This window comes from Phascolarctos cinereus, unplaced genomic scaffold (assembly GCF_003287225.1).
Source record: "Phascolarctos cinereus isolate Bilbo 61053 unplaced genomic scaffold, phaCin_HiC Scaffold_8;HRSCAF=390, whole genome shotgun sequence".
Classification (NCBI taxonomy): Eukaryota; Metazoa; Chordata; class Mammalia; order Diprotodontia; family Phascolarctidae; genus Phascolarctos; species Phascolarctos cinereus.
The window spans coordinates 9128741-9151407 of NW_027556291.1; the positions used below are offsets into that span (position 1 = coordinate 9128741).

At 47.3% G+C, this 22667-nt stretch overlaps 1 protein-coding gene across 2 annotated transcripts; it reads right to left on the reverse strand.

The window, feature by feature from the left end:
• Positions 1–4938: 4938 nt before the first annotated feature.
• On the reverse strand, positions 4939–22449 carry PLP1 (proteolipid protein 1). Of its 2 annotated transcripts, none has more exons than XM_020963470.2 (7): positions 22281–22449; positions 11274–11460; positions 10363–10519; positions 9130–9298; positions 8441–8514; positions 7696–7761; positions 4939–7012 (listed from the first exon to the last, which is right to left on the reverse strand). In XM_020963470.2, exons 1-7 carry the CDS (start codon positions 22282–22284, stop codon positions 6941–6943), a joined length of 729 nt encoding a protein of 242 aa, XP_020819129.1. In that variant the 5' UTR covers positions 22285–22449; the 3' UTR covers positions 4939–6940. The 2 variants fall into 2 exon arrangements, with proteins under 2 accessions (XP_020819129.1, XP_020819128.1); XM_020963469.2 differs by having other exon boundaries at positions 10258–10519.
• Positions 22450–22667: the final 218 nt, after the last annotated feature.

Below are 22667 nucleotides of genomic sequence, written 5' to 3' on the forward strand. Positions count from 1 at the left end.
CAGCAACATGAGGCAGCTAGGTGGAGCCATAGTGGATACAGTGGTAGACCTGGAGTCAGGATGATCTGAGTTCAAATCCGACCTCAGATACTTGCAAGCAGTGTGACTCTGGATAAGTCTGCCTCAATTTCCTCAACTGTAAAATGGGAATAATAACAGCACCTCCCTCCTGGGATTGTTCTGAGGATCAAATGAGATACTATTTGTAAAGTGTTTTGCAAACCTTAAGGTGCTACAGGAATGCTAGATATTAGAGCAGTGATGTTTGTATTTTTTTGAAGTATAGTTAGAGATTTCAAGCTTACCCCAGCTGATTTTTGCCAAGGGACTGCAAAGTTTCAGCCTGAGGAAGAATGTTACCCACATGTGTGACCTTTGGAGCAGAGAAGACATTTTTCATTATCTTCATGAGGATATGTATGTTAGCAGACGTGCTTTTGGGGACAAACTCCAAACAGTGGAGAGAGGCAGACAGACTTTGGAAGCTGCAAACACGTAAGAGAAGCCAGCTTCTCCAAATGTCTCTGATTTTGAGCTTGCCTCTCTAAAGACTTCAGGGAATTTCTGCTTGAATGCAGTTGGGACCTCTTTCTTGCTTTGATTTATTTTGTTCCAGGCTGGAGAGGCCATTCACTGTATATTTTCTGGTATATTCTAATCCATGTAACTTCTCTCATTTCTACTTCCTATTTGCTTGAATAAACAGGTTTACTCTCTGTTCACTATCTGTAATAGTCTTTTGTGTAACTAGCATTTGATGGGAAGAAGCCAAACAAGGTAGTCTCAGCTGAGGACTAGTGACCAGGGAAGTGGCTTTTGGTTTTGAGCCAAAATCATGTCCCAATACCAGCAATATTTAGGAGGGCAGATAAAATTATAGTCTAACACCCCTCTCTTCTATTGCAGGAATTTGTCTTGGAGAGGAGTGGACAAGACTCCAGAGACTTCCGTCAATGACCCTTGTCATCTCCATCTAGACAACCCATGCAGCCATGAATACCTTACACACATACCTTACGAGGACGTTGATAGTTTGATGGTTCCAATCTTTTGATCACTCATCTATTGGGAAATGGGTTTTAGTGCATCTTGGTCATCAGAATTGAGAGAGATAATTGAGGTAAGATTTTTTTCCCCTGGTCAGTACTTGCTCCATTTCTTCAAGGCATATTGCTTTTGTTTTTCTAAGGGCTTTTTAATTTTATGCAATCCAAATGGTCTATTTTATCTTTTATGATAACCTCTCTCCCACGTTTGGTTCTGAATTTTCCTCCCACGGATAGTTGTAAAGGGAACCTCCTTTCAGTCTCTGAAATTTTCCAAATGCTCTAACTTGTAATATGTAATATTCTAGATCCATTTGCCTAGAATAAGGTGCTTTTGGAAACCAAACTGCTTCACTGATTTTCTAGCCAGTTCTCATCAACCAGAGAGTTCTGCCTGCAGACATGTTTGTTCTTGGGCCACTGCGTTTGATTATTCCTGGGTCTTACTGGGCAGTCGTGTGTGCCCTTGATCTAATTTTCAATTTTGTAACTAGTATCAAATGCTTTTGGAGTCATTTAATCTCTCTGGGCCTTAGATTCTTAATCTGTAAAATGAGAAGGTCAGAAGAGATACCTTCTAATGCCCCTTCCAGTTCTAAATCTGGGGTCCCAGGGCCCTTTTCACCCTCATATAGTTTTTTTTTTTACCAGAAATATTTGTTGATTGTTGACTGTTGACTATTGGGGTTTCATTTTTTCTTCTCATTGTAATCCTCTTCCCTTTTGTCATAGATATGACTGGCACAGACTTCAAACCCGAGTTGATCCCTTCTTCCCTTTCTGGCAGGGCCCAGGATGAAGGGTGCTTTCACTCAGCACTGGGGGCCAGGCTAGGGCTAGGGAAGTATACAGAGGTAAGCGTGCTTTTGTTTCTGCTAAGAGGCTGTTAGCCAAAACTTGGTATAGGGGGATGCAGGGAGCCTGAGCAGTGAATGCAGGAGGCCTCACTTCTAGAACATTCTGCACCCATGCTGGAGAATGGTGGAGGAAAAAAAAAAGCCCAAAAAGTCAGGTGGGAAGCCCAGAAAGGAAGGAAGGAGTGAACAAGACTGGCCTGGGCATCTTCCTTAAAATGGAGGTTCTGGGAGGAACTGACTAAGCAGAAGGTACCTGCAAGGGCAGCAGGATCTTCCAGGGAGAGAATTTCAGGAAGTAGAAGCTTGACATCCACCAGAACAAACCCAACCTACACAATAATAGCATCAACAACAAATGTGGATTTGTTGCGGTGTGAGAGGTTGAGAGGTTGTGACCCCTCAAAGACTGAAGTACACGATAGGTCGTCTGGAATGAATTCACAGACTCAAGCATTCTTTAAGTCAAGGTGGCAAAATTATTGTTACGCTTTTCAGCGGGCAAGGATTCTTAAGGATTCCTGCAACCTTAGAGTGGTACAGTTAAAGTTTATATAGGATAAAATACAATAAAACATGTGCCAAATATGCTAGCTAGGTGATTCAGGGTGGGATTAGGGAGTGATTAAGGAGTGGTCAGTTCTTAAAAGAACATGCACTTCTTGTACCTACTGCGCAGGTGTTTTACCCAGAGTTCAGTGGGAAAAGTCCACAAGGGGGGCCACATGGAGATGTGGTTTTAGGCCTGCTACGTCACTAAGTTAACTAGAGTTCAGGGTAACTGAGAGTTGTCCAGTCTGCCACCAATCAATGTCTTGTTAGACAAGATAGATGTAGGGAGTATACATATGTCTTAGGTCTAGAATACAGTTAATGAGGAGCCCAGGGTGTAGATAATGAGGTAGGGTGGTAGGATAGATAGTCCAGTGGGTAAGAATGTCCAAGTACAAGCAGCCAAACATAAGCACCCAAGCACCCCATCAGATTGAGTCCTGATTATGTAAAGGCAGCTAGGTAGTGCAGTGGTGAGGACACAAGGCCTGGAGTTAGGACAGTTCAAATCTGGCCTCAGCCACTAGCTGTGTGACCCTGGGGGAGTCACTTCACCCTGTTTGTCTCAGTTGCTTCATCTGCAAAATGAGTTGGAGAAGAAAATGGCAAACTACCCCAGTATCTCTGCCAAGAAAACTCCAAATGGGATCACAGAGAATTGGACACAAGTGAAATGACTGTTTTTTCCAAAGCTGAAAAGTGTCCAAGAATCCAGTGAGTCCTCCTCAGTCAGAAGGGGAGGGGAAGGCTCCAAGTAGTGTTTCTACTGTCATATTGTTCCCCAGCCTTTGAATGGGGATGGGGTAAGACAGAGCTATAACTAGCCAAGGGCTAGCAGGGCTTTGACCCAAGCCCTTGGCAATGAGCAGGGTGAGGGTGGGGGCTCTGCCACCTACTAGCTGCTCTAGCACTTAGCATCTCTGTGATCTTCGGTAAGCCTCCACCCTCTACCTTTACTTCTCCCCCAGCTCTTGTTCCCCATGGTGAGAAGATTCCTAGTTGCGGCTAGGGAGGAAGACTCTTTTGCGCTATTAGCAATGTAATGATTCTATCCCACTGTTTTAGAAAATGGACTTCTTTTTTCAGGATACCATCAATATTTGATGACTCAATTGTTAGGGACAAAGAAATGCAGTCTGGGATGGCAGACAGTAGTAAAATTCAAAAGGGGGAAAACTGGGGAAAGGGTAGATGAGGGTGGGCATTGTTGCCTACATTTTCTCCTTGAATTCTGAGAATTATTTGGGACTGAGAGAAGGCAGCCCAATTAAGCAGCTTTTATTTCTTTGAATCCCAGACCATGTGCTTGCATTCCGTGGGCTTCAGCACATGTATTAATATGTGTGTTTGTGTGCATGAATGCTGTCACATGTAAGGCAGAAAGACAGGGAACTGAGTCACAAGTTGTCAGGGCTAAAAAATCCCGTCTTGTTTTCCCATGGCTTTGGTGTGGGATGCCACCCCCGTCCCCACCCTCAAGCCTAACCCCCTCGGTGCACCCTCATAATTCATCCGCCTACTGCTCCCAGCTCATCAGGTTGTTTCTTGACTGTGGCCTGCTCAGAGAGCTCAGCATGTGCTGGATGAAGCCAAGGCTTCCACACGCTCCCCCTGCATGACTGAGACCACTGTGTCCTGACCCTGAGAATTGTAAGCAAATGTTTCTGGTTCACGCTGCTGCATGTTACTCTTTGGCTGAGCAGAGCACAAAGAGAGCTCTTTCAGTATAGAGAAAGGAGGGTTATGATATGTGGGAGAGCAGAGAACAAAGGGCTGTCTCTATGAGGAGTTTCTAAGAGCTTGGAAACTCCAGCCCTAGATCAGTCTCAGAGGACACAGCCAAGGCCGGGGGTTGGAGAACATGACTTCCTTGGGAACTGAGGACAAAAGCTTCCTACTGTATTAGCACCCCAAATCAAGGCTCTCACAGACAGGGTCAAACACCCAAAAAGCATCTCCTCTCATGACTTTGTCTTGAAGTGGCCCAAATAATTTGGCCTACGAGATTTTTAGCTGCAGGTTCAATAAAAACCACTTCAGAGGAGAGTCCACTGAGGTCTGTCCTCATTGGCTGATTGAGCCATCAATTGCTCTCCTATCACATTCTTTCCCAGGTAGGCCATTGAGGCCTTAGGCAAAGGTGCTTGAGAGGCAAGGTGGTAGTGGGGGCAGGAGCTTTGGACAGAGAGTCTACCATTAATATGAAAAGGCCATTCTTAGTGGGGGGGGAGAGGAGGAAGACCAGCATCAGAGTATTGACCTTTACTAGATTTGTGAGGCAAGCTCAGTGAACATTCTGTGTAAGCTAAGAACCCTTGGTCTTGTTTGGCCCACCTCTTGCTGTGGAATCATCTGCCTTGTCCCCCTGCTCGCCACCAAAAAAGCCATTCCACGGACTTGTTCCAGGGTAAACCAACACTAGGGTCGTTCACCAGCCACCATACGTATGAGGGTGCCAAACAAAACTATGCACTCAGACAACTTCATTTGATTGAGAACAATTTTAATTTATTTTCTTTAATTTTATAAAATTCATCTTGTAAGAAGGTTCTAAAGATTTTATCCTTTATATATGTTAAAGTTGAAATTCTAAATCAGCAATGAAGAAGATACTTTCAGTTGATTAAATACTGTGTGTGGGTGTAGATATATGAGGGAAGTTGAGGAAAGGCTGGTTATTAAGTTAAATCAAAAGAAAACTCAAGGCCTAGACTACTTTCACTTTCCTTCATCTTGATTGGTTTCTTACTAAATCTTTTCCCTCCCCCCTCCCACACAGCTTATCTAATCTTGTTTGAAGAAATATGTCGTCCTTTTCATGAATGCTGCTGAAGCTACTTGGGCACCAAAAAAAAAAAAAAAAAAAGGAAGAACGAAATCTTACAATAAGAGCTACAGTCCTGCACCAAATGAGCAAAATCCAAGCAGAAAAAGAAAGAGAGGATGAATCTGCCCAGCTTCCAGATGCCTTCCTCTCTCGAAAGGCACTTCACATGACTTTCCTGAGGGAGAGTGTGCTCTTCTGTTTAGCTGCACTCTCTGTCTCTTTCTCTCCCCCACTTCCCTCTCCCTCCCTCTCTCAAATACCATAGGACAGTACTAAATCACATCTTCCCTCCCTGGCTCGAAAGAATGACCCAGTCGGTTCTTCAAATGGAGTTTTGTTTTGCACAGTGCAAAAGGGCAGTTTAGCAATGTTCTTAACCAAAGGCCCCGCCTGTAGCCTTGCATTTTGCACAGAGATGGCCATATTTCAATAGTACTCAGGATGGTTTCTCTCCCTTTTCCCATAAAAGAAAAACAACCTTAATAGTCAAACAATTATCCTGCAGCTCTTTCAGGCACGAGATCAAAGTTGTAAAGAATGAGAAAAAAATGGGAAATGTGACATTTCCTCCGGTCAGAAACAAATCAAGATCTTCAAGCCACTGACTGGTTACCAGACAAACACCACCCCAGGAAAAGAGCACCATTGTGAAGGTATGACCAAGTGGAGGGCATCATACACAGCTGGTTAATGGGGTAGGGGTGGAGTGGGGAGGCATGCAGAGGCATGGAATCCAAAGAGTCAGCCGGTGGCTAGAAGAGGGGCATCTTAGGTTATACCATCAGCCCCTTGCTCTCTTTGGATTAGTGTCTCTCATGCAAACCGGTGTTCCTCTCTACTCCTTGGAAACCACAGGGTTGTCATGGTAGCTATGCTGTTATCACAGTTATTTAGTGATAAGATGCTAAGAGCTTAATGTTGCTGTTTCCTATCAATGCGTAAGGCTGAGGGTCCCCTCATCTACACACATGCCATGTTCCCTTATGCTATAAGTAAGGTTGGATGAGTTAAGGCTTAAATATTCCATCATATCAGGGTCAATGCTCTCCTTTCATAGCTGAAAGATCCTTGCTCTGACCCTCTTCTCCCAGCTGCAGTAGGCAGATTTGGGCAAATTTTCACATGTTTACAGGGGCAATCCTCCCTTCTCAAATGGTAGTAAGAAGAGAGGAGAGAGGGCTCCATTGTGTAGAACAAGGAGATCACTGGCCCCTATATAGGGTGATGAGAAAGTGATCTCTCTCTCTCTGTCTCTCTCACTCTCTCTCTCTCTCTCTTCTCTCTCTCTCTCTCTCTCTCTCTCTCCTTTTTACCCATCAATGGAAGGGCCTTGGTGATTTGAAGGCACCACCTGGTCCTTGGGAGATGCTTAAAAATTGAACACTTCTTTGTGCCAGGAAGTCCCATTCTTTGCCATTTCCCATTTCTAGCAGGAAGAGTTGGAAAGGCCAATGCTTAAAAGAGGGACAGAAGGGAGATGACAGAGAATGGCCTCCAGCATGGAGTCTCTCCTTTCTTGTTACACTTGTTGATTACGAGGAGGGCCAGTCAGCACTGAAGGCAGAGAGTTAAGATGGGAGATGCAGCATTGCCCGGCTGTGGAGTTAGAGCCCGGCTGTTAGAGAAAGAAGGGGGATTCTGGGGAAGTGCTGTCCTGGACACTAGAACTTGGTGCCTCGGCCCATGAGTTTCAGGACAGCAAAGTTGTACGTGGCAGCGATCATGAAAGTGAGCTGTGAAAAATAAAAAAGAGTGTGAATCATCAGGAAAACTCCCTGTTTTACCCAAAACAATGTGGCTAGTCCTTCTTCCTGCAGATTAGACTGGGTACCTTCTCTGATTTGCTTCCTTTAAATGGCCACAGCCCACGTGTTCAAAGCATAGTGGAAGAGCACAAGACTCGAACCCAGCTCTTCTGACTAAGAGGTCCAGCTCTCTGCTTTGTTAGTAGGAGCAAGTTAATGAATCTTTCTGGGCCTTTTTTTAAAATGGCAAGGCTGTTGATACCACTGATGTCAGATGACTGTAGCAAGATGGAGAGGGTGACAGCTGGACCTCTCTGCTTCTCCCATGGGAAATGGCTGCACCTCTTGCCTGAGCCTGACCCCCTAGCAAGTGCTCAGTGGAGGCCTGCCAGCAGCCACTTCCTCTGAACTGTGAATCTGAGAGCTCCTCCAGACCTCCTGGCCCTTCCTACCCATCCTCTTTCTCCTTCCCATCTGCTTTTCCTGACTTGATACCAGTTATCAGACTGAAGTAGCCCAGAGCACACAGCTCTTATTGTGTTCTAGCAGTGTCTTCTGGCCACAGGTGTCTCCTGGGGCCAGTAGGACATCTCTTCCTGCCTTTAGGCAGGGTCGTTACCTAAGCTAGTCCAGGACATTTGCCAAGATAACAGCAAAGGCTTAAAACTCACCAGGGAAACCAGGGTGGCTGCAGCCCCGATGAAGGCCGCAATAAACAGGTGGAAGGTCATTTGGAACTGCAAGGAAACAGCCAGCATTGAACGCCAGGAAAGCAGCACGCGAATGGCCTGGTGTCGGCTCACATGTGCATTCTGTATCCCCAACTACATGGGGACCTTTTTGAGGACATGCACTGAGCCTTCTTTGCTTTCCCCTGTAGAATGTCCTAGGGTGCTCAGTGCTCTCCTAAAAATCCCTTCATGATCCCAAACCAGGAGCTCTTTGCCCACTAGGCATGCCCATGAGCCTGCTTTCTTCCTCCCTGGGAATTACCCCTCTTCTACTTCCTCTGAGTATAGCGCCTCTCTGTCTCCCAGCAAGGATTAAGAAGAGAATCTTGATTTATTCTTAAAATAAAATAAACATTCTTAAAAGAAAGTTTGGATTGGCTTTGCAAAACCTGTGAACAAAACTGCATACAGCTTTTTGTCTTTTCCCCAGAAGAAAAGCAGCAAGTTCCCTCTCCCCAAAAAGTGCTTCAGGTCCTTTCCCTTGAGCCATTTTGTCCACTGGGCCCAGCCTTCCTCAAAGACGTTGACTGCTTCGGGGCAAGGGGGTGGGGGGAGGGAAGGGAAATCAACTTAGCCCAAGCCTGGAGTGACTCAGATGAGCCCATGGTGCCATTGCTGAGAATGCCCTGTGCTGACGGCCACAGGCAGGTGCCCTCGATGCCAGTAACCTCCATGGGCCACTCACCTCCGCAGTTTTACAGATGGACAGAAGGTTGGAGCCGCACACCTTTCCAGGGAAAGCATTCCAGGGGAGGACACCTGTACAAGACAAATATGAGTCACGGTCCACTCAGTGGAGGCCTGGGACCCAAAGAAAGTCTTCTTGCAGATGTCAGTGCTCTTCCCAGGAAGATGAAGATCTTGGGTGCCCTGCCCCAAAGGTGAACGCTCTATTGGAAGTCTGTAGGGCCTAGGGGCCTACTTTGCTGTGGAAATAGCAATATCCTTCAGCAGGAAGACCAGGCTAGAAAAGTCCCACTATCTCCAAGGAAGGCCTACGGTGGGGAGAAAATTACTCAGGCTTCAATTTACTTGGTAAGGATGAAAAAAAAAAAAGATGAAAATCAAGCCTGCAGAGAGTTGAATCTGCCTTCTGGGGATGTTTTAATCAGCCTCAAACCCAGGCAACCAAATTGCCCTTGTCTCTACTTCCCTGTGTATGTGCTGTGTAAGCTTCCTAAGGGGAAGGACTGTCTTGCTTTAGTGTCTTATGCCTAGTAGATGCTAAATAAATGCTTGTTGAATTGTCTTTTCTCTGGCTTAGATAGAGCCAGATGACCCATTCTCCTCCATGCCCTTGGGGATTGCTGCCTCCCCCCTCCCTGGGTTTCATGTCTTGACCACCAGCTCCCCAGTCCACCAGGTTCTACTTGCCATACATTCTGGCATCAGCACAGAGACTGCCTATGCTGGCTGAGGTCTTGCTGGGGAAGGCAATGGATTGGCAGGTTGTCCAGGTGTTGAAGTATATGTAGACAGGCACAGCAGAGCAGGCAAACACCAGCAGCCAGACAATTGTCAGGGCATAGGTGATGCCCACGAACTAGAAAAACAACCCAAATGACCAAGAAAGGGAGGTTACCAAGAAGAAGCTCTTGAAATCAGACTCACGAGCCTGGAGATCCCTGAGTGGTGTGTGCCAGACACCAGAGATCACCAACAATTGAAATGAGAGAAGGTGGCATGGGACAGTTATCTCCCTGGGGACCCTGGGTTAGAGAGGTGTAAAAGTTAGTTCCTGGGCAGAGAAGGTGCAAAAACCCCAAAGCAGGTCTCAAAAGAAAGCTGTGCCCCATCTTTCTCCTGCCTTAGGCTGAGCCTGGAAAATGTTCCCAGTTGGGAACTCTTCTGGCCCCCAAACAGAACCCAAAGCCAATTGTAGATTGAAGCTGGGGCTCACAGACAACTTTTCTGAGCCAAGTGCTGGCGGCTGGGGGGTAGTAGCTCCTTAGAGCATTGATGGAGAACATGGGGACCACCCCTGGCCTTAGCAGGGGACTGTTACAGACTCCCTGTATGGAGCAATCTGATCTAGTCCAACCCCTTTGAGGGCCTGAGAAGCAGGCTGGGAGGCCAGGCCTGCCCAGCTTCTGACTCCTGCTAATCATTTCATTGCCACCACTCTTTCTCCAGTTATATTGTGGATACCTCAGCATAACTCTAGCAGATGTGAAATTGAGCCAGTTGAGAAAATGGCTTCTTAGCCTAGGAGGAAAAAGAGCATGCCAGCAGAGGACTTAGAAATGTCTTGCTTGAGCAATCACTTCTCAAGACCACCTTGTCCTTTTAGAAACTGATTTTGCCAGGGACCCATTGGAAAAGGAGGCTGAGTCAGCTGGGCACCGCGTTCTTCCAGACCCTGTTGCTCCGGAATGGCCATCCTCCCAGGCCTCGACAGCTGGCCCCTGCAGAGGGCCCAGTGTCGGGCTGGAACGAGGCCACAAACTCACCCCAAACGATCCCAACCCCTTGTTATTCCCACAAAACCCTGATGATGATCACCTTGTCGGGATGTCCTAGCCATTTTCCCAAACAATGACACACCCTGTCCAAAGAGTGAGCTTGATGTTGGCCTCTGGAACCCCTCCCCTTCGGGCCCCCTGTTACCGTAGCGCTCAGGCCCTTGCCGCAGATGGTGGTCTTGTAGTCGCCAAAAATCTGTCGGACAGCACCAGTGGTGTAAAAGCCCTCAGCCAACAGGAGGGCCCCATAAAGGAAGAAGAAAGAGGCGGTGCCGTAAATGACATACTGGAAGGCATGGATCCTGGAGCAACAGACACAGAAAGGGGAGGGTGGGTAGAGGAAAAGCCTTGTTATTCAGGGTCCAGCTCCTCCTTCGCAAAGCAAAGTGCTTGACGATGTTTTGAGATGCTCTTTAGAAGTATCCATGTCTGCTCCCCCTCCCCAGCAGAAAAGGTGGAGAAAGACAGCATGTCCACAGTGGCACACACACCCCAGCTCCAGCCACTGGCCAGCCTCACTTACCCTGTATCCCCAAGTACCTGGGCGCTACCCTCCTCGTCCTGACCCTTCTGGGATGCTACCTCAAAAGGAGACAGGACGGGAGGTGAGCTAGAGATGAAGAAAGAGGATCTAACTTGTTGTAACATCACCCAGAAAAGACACAAGGGAAGCTTGGCGGAAAGATGCTTCGTCCTGGGCCTGAGCCCCCAGGGCAGCAGCCAATGTGCCTCCCCTGAGGCCACCATACCTACCCTGATGGAAGGTCCAACTAAATCAATATTCACCACACCTAGCAGAAGTTAGACAGAAAATACATGAGCAAACAGAAGGTAGGTGGGCAGTCTGCTCTTTTCTGAGCTTGAGAGCTCTTCCTCAGGAGGAGCTGGAAAGGGGGCAGCCCCCAGAAAGAAGGCTTAAGGGGTTCCGTCTTGCTGAGCATCAAGTCCCTGCTGGTACATCAGGGGCTAAGTCTAACAGCCAGTTCTAGCCGCAGTTGGGCTGGGGAGGGAGGCCGCAGAGCATATCTCCAGGAAGGGCAAAAGGAAGGTACTTACACATTCATGAGATATTCATAGTCTTGGTAGTTTTTGGAAAAGTAGGTCTCAATCAACTTTTCTGTGCCAGTCAGTGCTTCATGTCCACAGCCACAGAACAGTGCCACCCCAAAGAAACACAGCCCAGTGGCCACCAGGGAAGCAAAAGGTGCCCCGACCATACATCTTGCACAGCACTCTAACAAGCCTAGGAGAGAGGGGAGAAAGAAAGTGAAGGTTTGGGGCAACTGTGATCACACTGCCAAAGCACCCCATCCTCATACTCATAAACTCTATTGAGTAGCTACATCAAGTCCCCAGACTAGATCCTGGAAATTCCAGACTCAGTCAGTGCTCTGGAATCGGCAACGGACTGATTCCTGTTTTCTCTCAGGCTTGAAAAATACAGTTGTACCTGCTGCTTGAGTACTTACTGGCCAAACAAACTGCAGCAGATGAAGAATTCAGAGAAGCTTGGGAAGACTTGCATGTACTAAAGCAAAACAAAGTAAGTTGAACTCAAAAAATAACATGCAAAACTTCAACTATGTAAAGGAAAGCACTAAAAAAGACATCAGAGCTTAGCTCAACACGTTGACCAATGACTCCAGAAAATGAATGCGCAGACAGACCTCCCTCCTCTCAGTGGAGGGCTGGTGGACTTTAGGCCAGAATGAGACAAGGGAAGTGACAACCTTTCCCTGAAAGTCTGAAAAAATGTATTTGTCAAATACTACAAAAGGAAACCAGGCCTAGAAAGACCCACAAGAAATCAAGATGAACCTGGGGGAGATTCAGTCTACTCAAGCCTCTCCTTTTGGTTCCCTTGCTTTATTTTTCCATTCCATCAATAAGGACTTTGTGAAAGAGATCAAACAAATGGGAAAAGGACCCACATGTACAAAAATATACATGGCAGCTCTTTTTGTGGTGGAAAAGAATTGGAAATTGAGAGGATGCCCATCCATTGGGGAATGGCTGAGCAAGTGGTGGTATATGAATGTAATGGAATACTATTGTGCTATAAGAAATGATGAACAGGCTGACTTCAGAAAAACCTGGAAAGACTTATATGGTCTGATGCTGAGTGAAGTGAGCAGAACCAAGAGGACTTTGTACACAATAACAGCCACGTTATGCGATGACTAATATTGTTAAACTGAACCCTTCTCAGCATTACGAGGATCTAAGACATCTCCAGAGGCCTCGGGATGGAAAATGCTGTCCATATCCAAAGAAAGAACTATGGAAGTCGAATCGCTCTCACTTATTTTTACCTTCTGTTGAGTTTTGTTTCATCTTTCTGATGGTTCCTCCTGTTGGTTTTAATTCTTACTTACAACTTCACTAATGTGAAAATATGTTTAATGGGTATGTAAACGTAAAGCCTATGTCAGATTGTGCGCCGTCTTGGGGAGGGTGGGGGGGAGAAAAAGGGAGAAAAAATTTTCAACTCAAAAGCATATGGAAAAAAAAAAATTTAAAAAAAAAAGAACTTTGTGAGCAATTCTGGTGTATCCTGACCTCAAAAGGCTTCTGCCCTTTAAAAAGCAACTCCAACTAGATCCTCCACAATATAAGGTGCTGCGTTGATGGTACAGACAAAGGCTCCAGGAGCTCTGAGTGAGTGGTCCCTTTGGGCTAACTGGAGGAATTGTCACGTAAGCTGAGCTTGGAGAGATGGGTCATAAAAAGAATCATCCACGTTCCTGCATGCTTGTTCTTAGCTCAGAGAGACACAGAGGGGTAAAGAATGGATGAAAGCTGAACAGTGAGTGAGATTTCAGAGCAGGGCTTCATTTCAGCTCAAACATCCATTAAATACCCACTGTGCATCAGACACCATGCTAGGCACACAAAACCAAAAAGCAAGCAGCCCTTGACCTTCAGGAGTTCCCATGGGGAGTGTGGATTGAGTTCAAACCAAGGTCCATCTCTCTTCACACCCAACACTCTCTCTCCATCCATCCCTCCTTCTCACCATGGTGCATGGTTGGTATTACCTGGATTAGGGAGCTGCGTGAACCTGGGATGAGTTTACTCAGGACAATGTCTGTGTTCTCTTAGCTTAGAAATATGGCAGACGGTATAAGGAGGTAGAAATGACTACCAGGGGAGAAGATGTTACTGACAAATGTGAACAGGGTATTGCTCTCTCAAGGCCTGATGATTTCTTTAAATTTTGTATGGCTGCCTTGTTCCTTGTATCCCAGTTTGGCCATTCTCAGCAGCCGATGGACCACGTTGTTATCCTATCCAAGCAGCTATAAAGAGACTTTATAAGAAGGCAATAAAGTGTAAACTGCCTTTCTGTGATGAGGAAAATATCCCAAAGGAAGGGAAGCAGGTGTCTTGAAAGTGCCAACAGTCCCTGATGGAGCTAAGATTCCAAACCAAGTCTCCTGACCCACCCAGAGGAGCAGGTGCATGTGACTCAATGTAGGAAAGAGCTTGCCCCCAGCCACCACCCCATCATCCAAAGAAGAAGCCAAACGGGGAACGAAATGGCTAGGAAAGCCTGGGACCCATGTCAGGGCCTGGGATGGCCTTCCTCTTGATAGCACCCCTAAAAGGCAGAAGGAAAGAACGTGACTAACTGCTCCTTCCCCATTTATCCAAGGGGAGAAATCCATCTAAACACCTTTTGTAGAACACTGGACCTGAAGTCAGGAAGAGCGAAGTTCAAAATCATGCTTCAAGTGTTAGGGTACCTTGTTATTTAAAACAAATAAGCCTGTTGTGGATCCCTTTATAAAGTCAAGAAAATGCATCTGTTTGGTCAGCTTGGAATGTTCATGTGAGGGCTTTTCTTAAAGCAGAGTTTACCTGGAAAGAAGGAACCTATTGCCAGATTTCCTTCAGACCTACAGCCTTTTCTTTTCAGCCCTGGCCATAGGGACACAAAATGATAATTGGCACAGTCCAGTTGGAAACTTCAGTGAAAATCTGAAGACTGCCTTCACTCACAGAGCAAGCATAGAATCACTAGGATCCTTGGAATGTCAGTCCCAGGCAGGACTGATAATCAGAGACTGGCAGAGTTAAAAAGCACCTCTGACATCCCTGAGTCCAAAGTCTTCAGTAGAGACAGGAAGCAGAGACTCAGAGAGTTAAATAGGTAAATTCTACTTCCTACCACTCATCGGCCTTACAGCACTGGCTTGGACCTCAAAGCATACCAAAGAGTAGTCTGTGCATGGCTAATGGGGAAATATGTTTTGCATGACTTCATATGTATAATGAGTATTGCATTTCTTGCCTTCTCAATGGGTAGGGGAAGCCAGTGGAGGGAGGGAGAGAATTTGAAACTGAAAATAAGAATTCAATTAAATTTTTTTTTAAAAAAGCCCACATATTAACACCAAAACCCAACCCAAACAGAAGTCATTGGTCATATAGCAACAAAATCAGGTGCCTTGACTGTGGTAAGTGTGTCAGGCTTGAGACAATATGTATAAAGTCCTTTGTATACCTTAAAGGCTTAAATACATGTGAGATTATTATTATTATTATTATTATTATCATTATCATTATCTTTATTGGAGGTGGTGGTGGTAGTAGTGGTAGTGGTGGTAGTAGTAGTAGTAGTAGTAGTAGTAGTAATAGTAGTAGCAGTAGCAGCAGCAGCAGCAGCAGCAGAGGATTCAGCCTCTGGGCAAAGTGACTATTTCACTCAACCATATACTTCAGATATTTACAAAAGTGATACAGATCAGGAATCCTCTCTGTCTATACCATCCCTAACTAGTGTTTATCCAGCCTCTACTTAAAGGTGTTCAGAGCTCAATACTTCTTGAAGCAGTGCGTTGTACTTAAAGTTGGAAGTTTGGGCTTTCTGCTACTAAGATTAAAACCCACCTTCCTGTCACTTTTACCCCTGACTCCTAGTTCTTCCCTCCAGGACCGAGCGGCCTAAGTCTAATTCTATTTGAACTGCTACACAAGGAACAGGGCCAAAAGAACTGCTTCTATAATGTCCACAGGGATGTGAAAGGAAAACCACAGCAGAACATTGGAACTCAGATCCAGCGTGGTTCTGAATGGGGCGTGCTTCAGCCAGTCCTCTAGAGCTGAGAGGTGTCCCTGGCAGACAATGGGGGCATTTGCTGTCATACATGATCCGCGTGTCTGCTTTGCTCAACTGTCTACTTCTCAGTTATGGGAGGTGAGAAGCTGAGGGAGGCAAGTCATGTTTTGTAGCAATGTAAAAATAAAATCAAACACTTTTTAAAAGTCCAATTCTTATCCTTCTTCCATGTGACAGCTGTCATGCCCACCCCACCCCTCAAGTCTCCCCTTCCTTTTCCAGGCTAAACATTCTCAGTTCATTTAACTATTCAACCAATTCTTCTCTGGCCTGTGTGTCCTCGCCCTTCCGGCTTCCCTCCTTTGGCCATGGTCTAGGTTGTTAATGGCCCTTCTAAGATGTGGTCCCCAAAACTGACCATTGAACTCTACTGAGATTCGAACAGTGTCATGTCACTGCTGAGAATGGAGGCCAAGTTTAGTCAGCAAGAGCTTTCCAAAAGAGAGCTTTGACAGGCCCGGGCCTACACAAATGTGTAAGAGTGACAGAGAGATGGTGCCTCTTAGCACAACCCCTGAAATGAGTCTTCTGCCTTTGGGAGTGAAGGAAAGGTACATTCCTTATTCCCAAGCAGTCCTGCTTCTTTTTTGTTCTGAGTTCAGAGAAAAGGAAATTTTGAGGTAGACAGTGTTGATGTTTTCCTTCTGTGTCTCCAACTCTGTCTCTTCCTCCCTCTTCTCTCTCATCCTAATCTCTTCTCCTAAAGAAGGGCCCTTCAATTTTAGGAGGGGTCAGTGACCCCACTGCTCCCTTCTCACCCTGGCACAAGGTCAGGATTTAGACAGAGTACTCCACAATTTCCAGAACAAAGGAGCTTTATTGTACCAGGGCCCAGCCTCCTTAGGATTCTGCTGCTAGGGGTTGAGGGTGGGAGGAGTGATAGAAGGACTCTCTGGTGAGTGGAGGGTTAAGGGTGCCACCCACAGCAACCACCAGCCATTGTCCAGGCTGCCCCAAATAGGGCAGGCCCATATAGTAAAAGCCAGTGGGACCAAAGCTCTGCCTCCCCCCAAGCCTAGCACATTTGCTCTGCATGTGTATGCCCCTTCAAATAGCTGGAAGACCTTCCTTTAGGATACTCCTAGCTCCAGCAAAGGCTGAACTGGGAGTGGGGAAGGGAGGTGCCTGGTTTGCCAACTGCTTCTCTGTCCTCCTTTAATCCTGTATTTCCCTAGACCTCAAGCACCTTAGCATACCTCTCTTAGTGCCTCATTTGCAGCTCAAAACAATGGGAGAGAAAAGCACGAGTTTCAGAAAAAAAAAATCTAATGTCAAGGCTAAAATAAACAGCCCCGGATAAATCTATTGCTTGTTAGCTAGAAACAGCTCCTCAGTAATACTGGAAACCCAACTAAGGACAGACACAGACTAGTCATTAGCACCGGGATCAGCACTAGGATCAGGGACAGCACCAGCACCAGCACCAGCACCAGCACCGGCACCAGCACCAGGACCAGTGAAGTGAAAATCAGTGCTTGCAACAAGGCCATTTGCTCCAACAGCATTCTCAGAGTGCAACTCTGGCTGGTCTGCAGAGCCACAAAAAGCATCCTTAAAAGCAACTTTGTAGTTCACGGTATGAAAATCAAAAGGAAGTAATTAAAGCAAAGTCAGGTGGGCAGGGGGCTTAGTTACTCCACTGGCCTCGATGTCGCTGAAGGAATCTGTGTGAGAGCTCCTCGATGCGGCCCAGAAACTTCGAGCATGCAAACAGCCTCAGTAGCCCCGCCCTAGTTATGTCTCCAAACTTCAGACCCCACATAGGAAATGCCAGGAATATGGGCGCCTGGAATGCACATGGCAGTCCGAGGTCCCCTTACAGCACGTTAAATGAGATCCAATAGGCATTCATTGCTATTAGCAGTGCAGAAGGTCAAATGGTTTGCTTGCATCTAGAAGAGACACATGCTCTCCAGATTAGAATCTTTCATTGTCAAGAACGCATTGGCATCCACAGAGAGATGTCATAATCCCAGACTCCTCAGGATAATGCAATCAAACCTTTGACTACTCATATGCTTCAGGTATTATTATTCTCATTTTACCGATGAGGAAACTGAGGCTCAGAAGGTCATTCAGCACACATTTAGGGTTAGGAGTTTAATCTAAGTCTTTCTTGATTCCCATACTGGCACAGCACAAAGTGCCCCGGACTTGAAGATGGGGACAATAATAATTGAAATACCTACATCCTAATATCATTTGGGAAAAAATCCTTTGCAAACTTTAGAGCGAGATTTAAATGTGTTATGGTGAAAAACAATAATAGTTGAGAAGACTCTGACAAGAATCCATGAAGAAAATAAATGATGCATCCTGGTGCCTGCCCTCAAGAAGCTGATAGTCTTGGGAAGGCATCGTGGTACAGTGGAAAGAGTGCTAGACTAGAGCCGAAGAACTGGATTCAAATTCCAGCTCTTCCACTTACTACCTTCTGTGACCTTAGACAAGTCACTTCGTGGTTTCCTCATCTGGAAAATGAGGGGATTGGATTTGGTGACCTCTGAGGTCCCTTCCAGCTCTAAGATTCTGGACTCTGGTGATCCTGTCTCTCCAGCTAGACTAAAACCTGTGAAAACATCAAAGGAGAGTGTAAGACAGTGTTGAATCAAAAAGGTTCTGGGCAGCTCAGCGCTGGCTGGAGGTCGTTCTCGGTGAACTCACTAAGTTGGCTGGACCACTTGGTCTGATTCAGATGAAGCCATCACTGGACCTGAAGAACTTTGTCCTCAATATCCTTCACGGGGCTCTGGCGCTCACAGCTATGTTACCAGATGGAGTTGCTAAGGACTGAAGAACTATCCCTCAAACCAATGCCAATCTGCAAGGACCAGGATACCACCTGAAGCCATCACCTTAACCAGAAGCTAGCTTCCCAAGTCTTTGTTCCTTTTGGTGAATGGTTCAAAGGCGAAAATCCAGCAGCAATTTAAGGTTAGAGGATGGAAAAACAAGGACAGCAAAAGGTAGCCCTACACAATTTCTAGCCAATCCCTTTAATCTGACAAAAGGGGAGATAGAGGTACCCTAAACGACACAGCGGGCTCCATCTCTAAGTCTCAGATGTGGAACTCATCTTGCCCCCTCCACCCAGGGACAACTCTCAGCCCTGCCCCTGTCAACAGAGCCCTCCTTGATAGGGGCTTATGGCAACTGACAGGTCCAAAATGCTAGAGCAGCCGTGACTGGTACTGGGGATGGATGAGGTTTGGTGGGTGGGTTCTAGGACTGAAATAACAAACAGCAGGAAGAGGCAGAGATAAACAATGACCCTTGCTGCCAAGATGAGTGCAGTTGGACAAAGCCTTATCTGTAAGCTGGCTTCCTTCCCCATTCCACGTCTTTGCTCCTTCCTCATTTGCTGTCTTTGCACCTCATTCGGGCTCCGTGGACCAATAGCTGAGATCTCCAAAGCCATCTTGGGGGAGGGGAGATGAAGGTACATGAACCCTGAGGCCATCTATTTCGAGGGGATCGGCTTGGGGATGAAGTGTGGCCGGTGCCTGAGGTCAGCTAGTGGAGGAAGCTTAGCCACGCCCCTTCCTCTTGGAGTCTTAGGTCTTCTCGTTGGACCAGGTGATCATGCAAAGGACCTGAAGTTCTGCCATTTGATGACCACTAGAGGGACCTGTCTCCTTTTGGGGCAGCAGCTTCTGGACCATTCTGCCATTCCTTGAGCACCATGGTTGGAAGGCAGAAGTAAGAACGAGGTCCAGAGAATGATCAACCAAAGCCATGTGCTGTGGCACTGCTGACCTGGGAGACCCTGGCCAGAGCCCCTCATATCTCTGTGCCTGTTTCCTCCTCTGTAAGGAGGGAAGGATACGTGCCATCCTTGGAACAGGCTCCACTCCCAATAGATTTGGGTCTAGGGCCCAAATCCCCACTCCAGGTCCCACCCTCCCCTGCCCTTCAAAAGTCTAGAAGCACTGGGTTTCTGGCTGCCAATACCTTCAGAAAGGCAAACCCTTTTCTCGGTTTCCTGCCTCATAGGACCAAAGAATGTAGGAAGTGAAAGGAACCTTAAAGAACATTGTTCTAGTCCAACGCTCTCATTCAGATGGGGAACCTGAAGCCAAGAGGGAGAGTGACCTACCCAAAATGCTGCAAGGTGGGAATTGGACCTATGTCAGTCCTCTGACTCTCATTCCAGGGCTCTTCCCATGCCCCCCTTCCTTCTGGGATGAGAATCCTTTCCCCCCCCCTCCCCAACTGCTCTTTCCAGTGCTCTCCTGCTGTCTGCCTATCCCAGAGTTCATTGCTCACCTAGCATTGGTGGGCAGGAGGGCAGAGAAGGGACAAAAGGGGCTCCCGAATGCATAGTTTGCTGTGTCAGAAACAGATTGGCTAAGTAAGAACATGTTCGTTTGATCCCTGATATCGGGCCTGCGGATGGAGTTCAGTTTGTCCCCTGGAGGTCTGGGCTGTCGGGCTGAGCCATGAGCCCTGTCCTTCAGACTCTTCTCTTGGGCCTCCAGCACACATACTGAGCCAGCCCAAACTTCCTCCTCAGTAAATAGCAGCTCTTCAAGTGAAGTAGAAGATGTCTGGTTACCAGGGTAACAGCCACTGTTCTCAGACGACAGCCTTTAGTCTTAAAGGCTGGACTCCACGAGCCAAAGTTTTGTTGCTCCAAAAGGGATGATCAGTTACGAAAAAACATAGAATCTGGCACCCCTCGGGGTTTCTTCTGCCCCGTTGTTCTTATCAATGTCCCCCACCAAAGCCAAATCATAAGGACCTGTCATTGCTGCCTCCCCAAATCCCATCCCTGCAAGCCTTCTTGGGGGCCAGGGCAGACACGGCTTTCTGCAATGTCATGGTTACAAGTTGGCTGGGGCCCCAGTCATCTCATTGGGCTCTCATATTCCCCATTGACCAGATAGGTGGGAGCCAATGAATATGGCCCATCGCCGAGCCAGGTTCCAGGACACTTTGCCCCTCCTTTTGGCAGTACCCTCTATCTGAGGCCGTGTTGTCTTGCTGAAATCCAGAGCCAGCACCTGGCTGGCAAGATGGCATTGCATCTCTGTTTCACTCCTCTCCTCACCCTCATCTCTTCCTATCGGGAGCCACTTCCCTGTACCCTCTTCCCTGGCCCATATGGCAAGTGCTTGCTATCTCCAGGGAATGGAGCCCAGCATCCCACTGTCTCCAGAGGACATTTCCTCAGACTAACCTTCCTCTGGTGACCACGTATTTCTGATATTAACACCTAGAGTACTCCAAGAGGTTGTTCTGGAAGGGTTCAACCACCCCAGGGAGGCGGAGCTAGCCTTGAAATCAAGCCCTCATGTGCTTGTATAATATAGCTTTTAAAGAACTTTCCCATTTATTGCTTTGCATGAGACCTTTGGTAACCCTATTAAGGGGTCAGAGCAATGATTATTATCTCCATTGTCTAAGTGAGGAAACCAACGTCTAGGTAGAAGCAATATGATGCCTACATTTAGGCAGCATCTCGAGGTTGGCAAAGCACTTTTACACAAATTAGCTCTCTTGAGTCTCGCAACAGCCCTGAGAGGGAGGTGCCATTATTAGCCCCATTATATAGAGGAGAAAACCAAGGCTCAGGGAGTTTAAGGGGCTTGCCCAGGGTGTCAGAAGTGGGATTCAAACCCTGGTCCTCCCCAACTCCAGCCTGATTTCCATTGGACCACATCATGGGGCTGAAAGGTCATCTAAGCTAATTCCTTCATTTTACAGCTAGGGGAAGCCAAGGCAGAGATCTGAGGCAGAACATCCAAACACTTTCTTTTACAGGAGGCCACTGAGGCCCAGACAGTGACTTGCCCAAGATGACACAATTAATGAGTGACAGAACTGGGGGCTCCTGACTCCTCTGCAGAACAAGGCTGCAGAAAGATGCCTCTGTACACTGAGACATCTAGGTGGTTCAATGGATGGAGCGCTGGGCCTGGAGTCAGGAAGACCAGAGTTCAAATTCAGCCTCAGACACTTACTAGCTGTGTGACCCTGGACAAGTCACTTTTCTTCTATCTGCCTCAGTTTTCTCATCTGCAAAATGGAGATAATAACACCTACCTCCCAGGACTGTTATGAGGCTCAAACATGATCATATTTGTAAATCGGCACTTAGCACAGTGCCTGGCACATAGTCAGGCACTCTGTTCACTCTCTTCCCATCCAGCAGGAAGGATCAGGAAGGATACGGATGCCCGTCTTACCAAGACCTTTATTGGCCTTACTGAGACTGGAGACCCGAGGGTCACTGGAGCTGCATGTGGACGGAACATCCTTCCTGTAGAAGCTACTGAGATTTTCAGGCAAAGCCTGCATTTCTACAGGAGCAAAGTACACTCTCTGGTGAAGGACACTTTGGTTGCCAGGTGGGTTGGGATAGCTGTACCCCAAAGACCCTGCTTAGGAGGGAAGGTGCCAGAGGGCAGCACCCCCAGGCTTCTCGGTGGGGCTGGGACCTGGCAGCAAAGCCTCCGGTCCTTTAATCTACCAACCCATGAAGAGATGACAGAGCCCAGCAGCTGAGGGACAGCTTCCAGCAGGCTCTGAGCCTGGTACCACAGGAGGGGCTGTGCTCTGTGGACCAGAAGAGATGGGAAGGAGAGGCCCAGGCCCCACTAAGGTCTTAGAGTGATGGAGAAGGAAGAAGATGGAGACAAATGTAGACAGACAGAGGGAGAAAGGCAAATCTGTCCTCTTTGGCTGGAGAACTCTGTGCAGGGGGCTGGCGGGTTCTCCAGCGGGGTTCTGAAATGAGGAGTGCTAAGGTAGCATGCACCCAGCACCCTCAGGGAAAGGAGTCACTAACATACAAAAGCGAATGCTCTGATCCCGGAATCCCTAGAAACCCAATGCTCTGATCCTAGAATTAAAAAGCCCTGAGGGCACCCCAACCTGCCCCGAGCTCCTGGCCGGTCCGACTTTCCTGTGTCTGTGGCTAAAGTTCTTGGCAAACTCACCCATGGCTTTGGGACTCCGGACTCCAACTAGGGTTGACTGCTTCTCCTGCTTTGGGGCTGACTTGGTTCAGCAAGAAGAATCCTGGCTGCTCTCTCCTCTCCTTCCTCAGCCCTTTACTTTTTCACTCTGAATATCTTTGTCCTCTTCTCCACCAAAGAAAAGGGCTTTCTGATTGACAGCCAATCCCCTTAAAGGGACAGGCCTCCTTTCCTCCTCCTCTTCCTCCTCCCTCCTGCCCCCTCTCCTCCCCTTCCCCCCCCCCACCCTGGGATACTCCCTTCTCTTAGGGTTTGTTGTGTCTTTGCTCTCCCCCCAGAGCTGCCAGATTGGATTTTGTTTCCCTTTCGTTGCTGCTAGTGTGATTTTCCCCTCTTCCTCAGTAACAT

Coding starts and splice junctions, on each gene's coding strand:
- PLP1 (XM_020963469.2), bottom strand. Junction 9,299..10,257: donor GGCTAGGACATCCCGACAAG/GTGATCATCATC, acceptor TTGTTTTTCTAG/TTCGTGGGCATCACCTATGC. Junction 7,762..8,440: donor CCATCTGTAAAACTGCGGAG/GTGAGTGGCCCA, acceptor GTTTCCTTGCAG/TTCCAAATGACCTTCCACCT.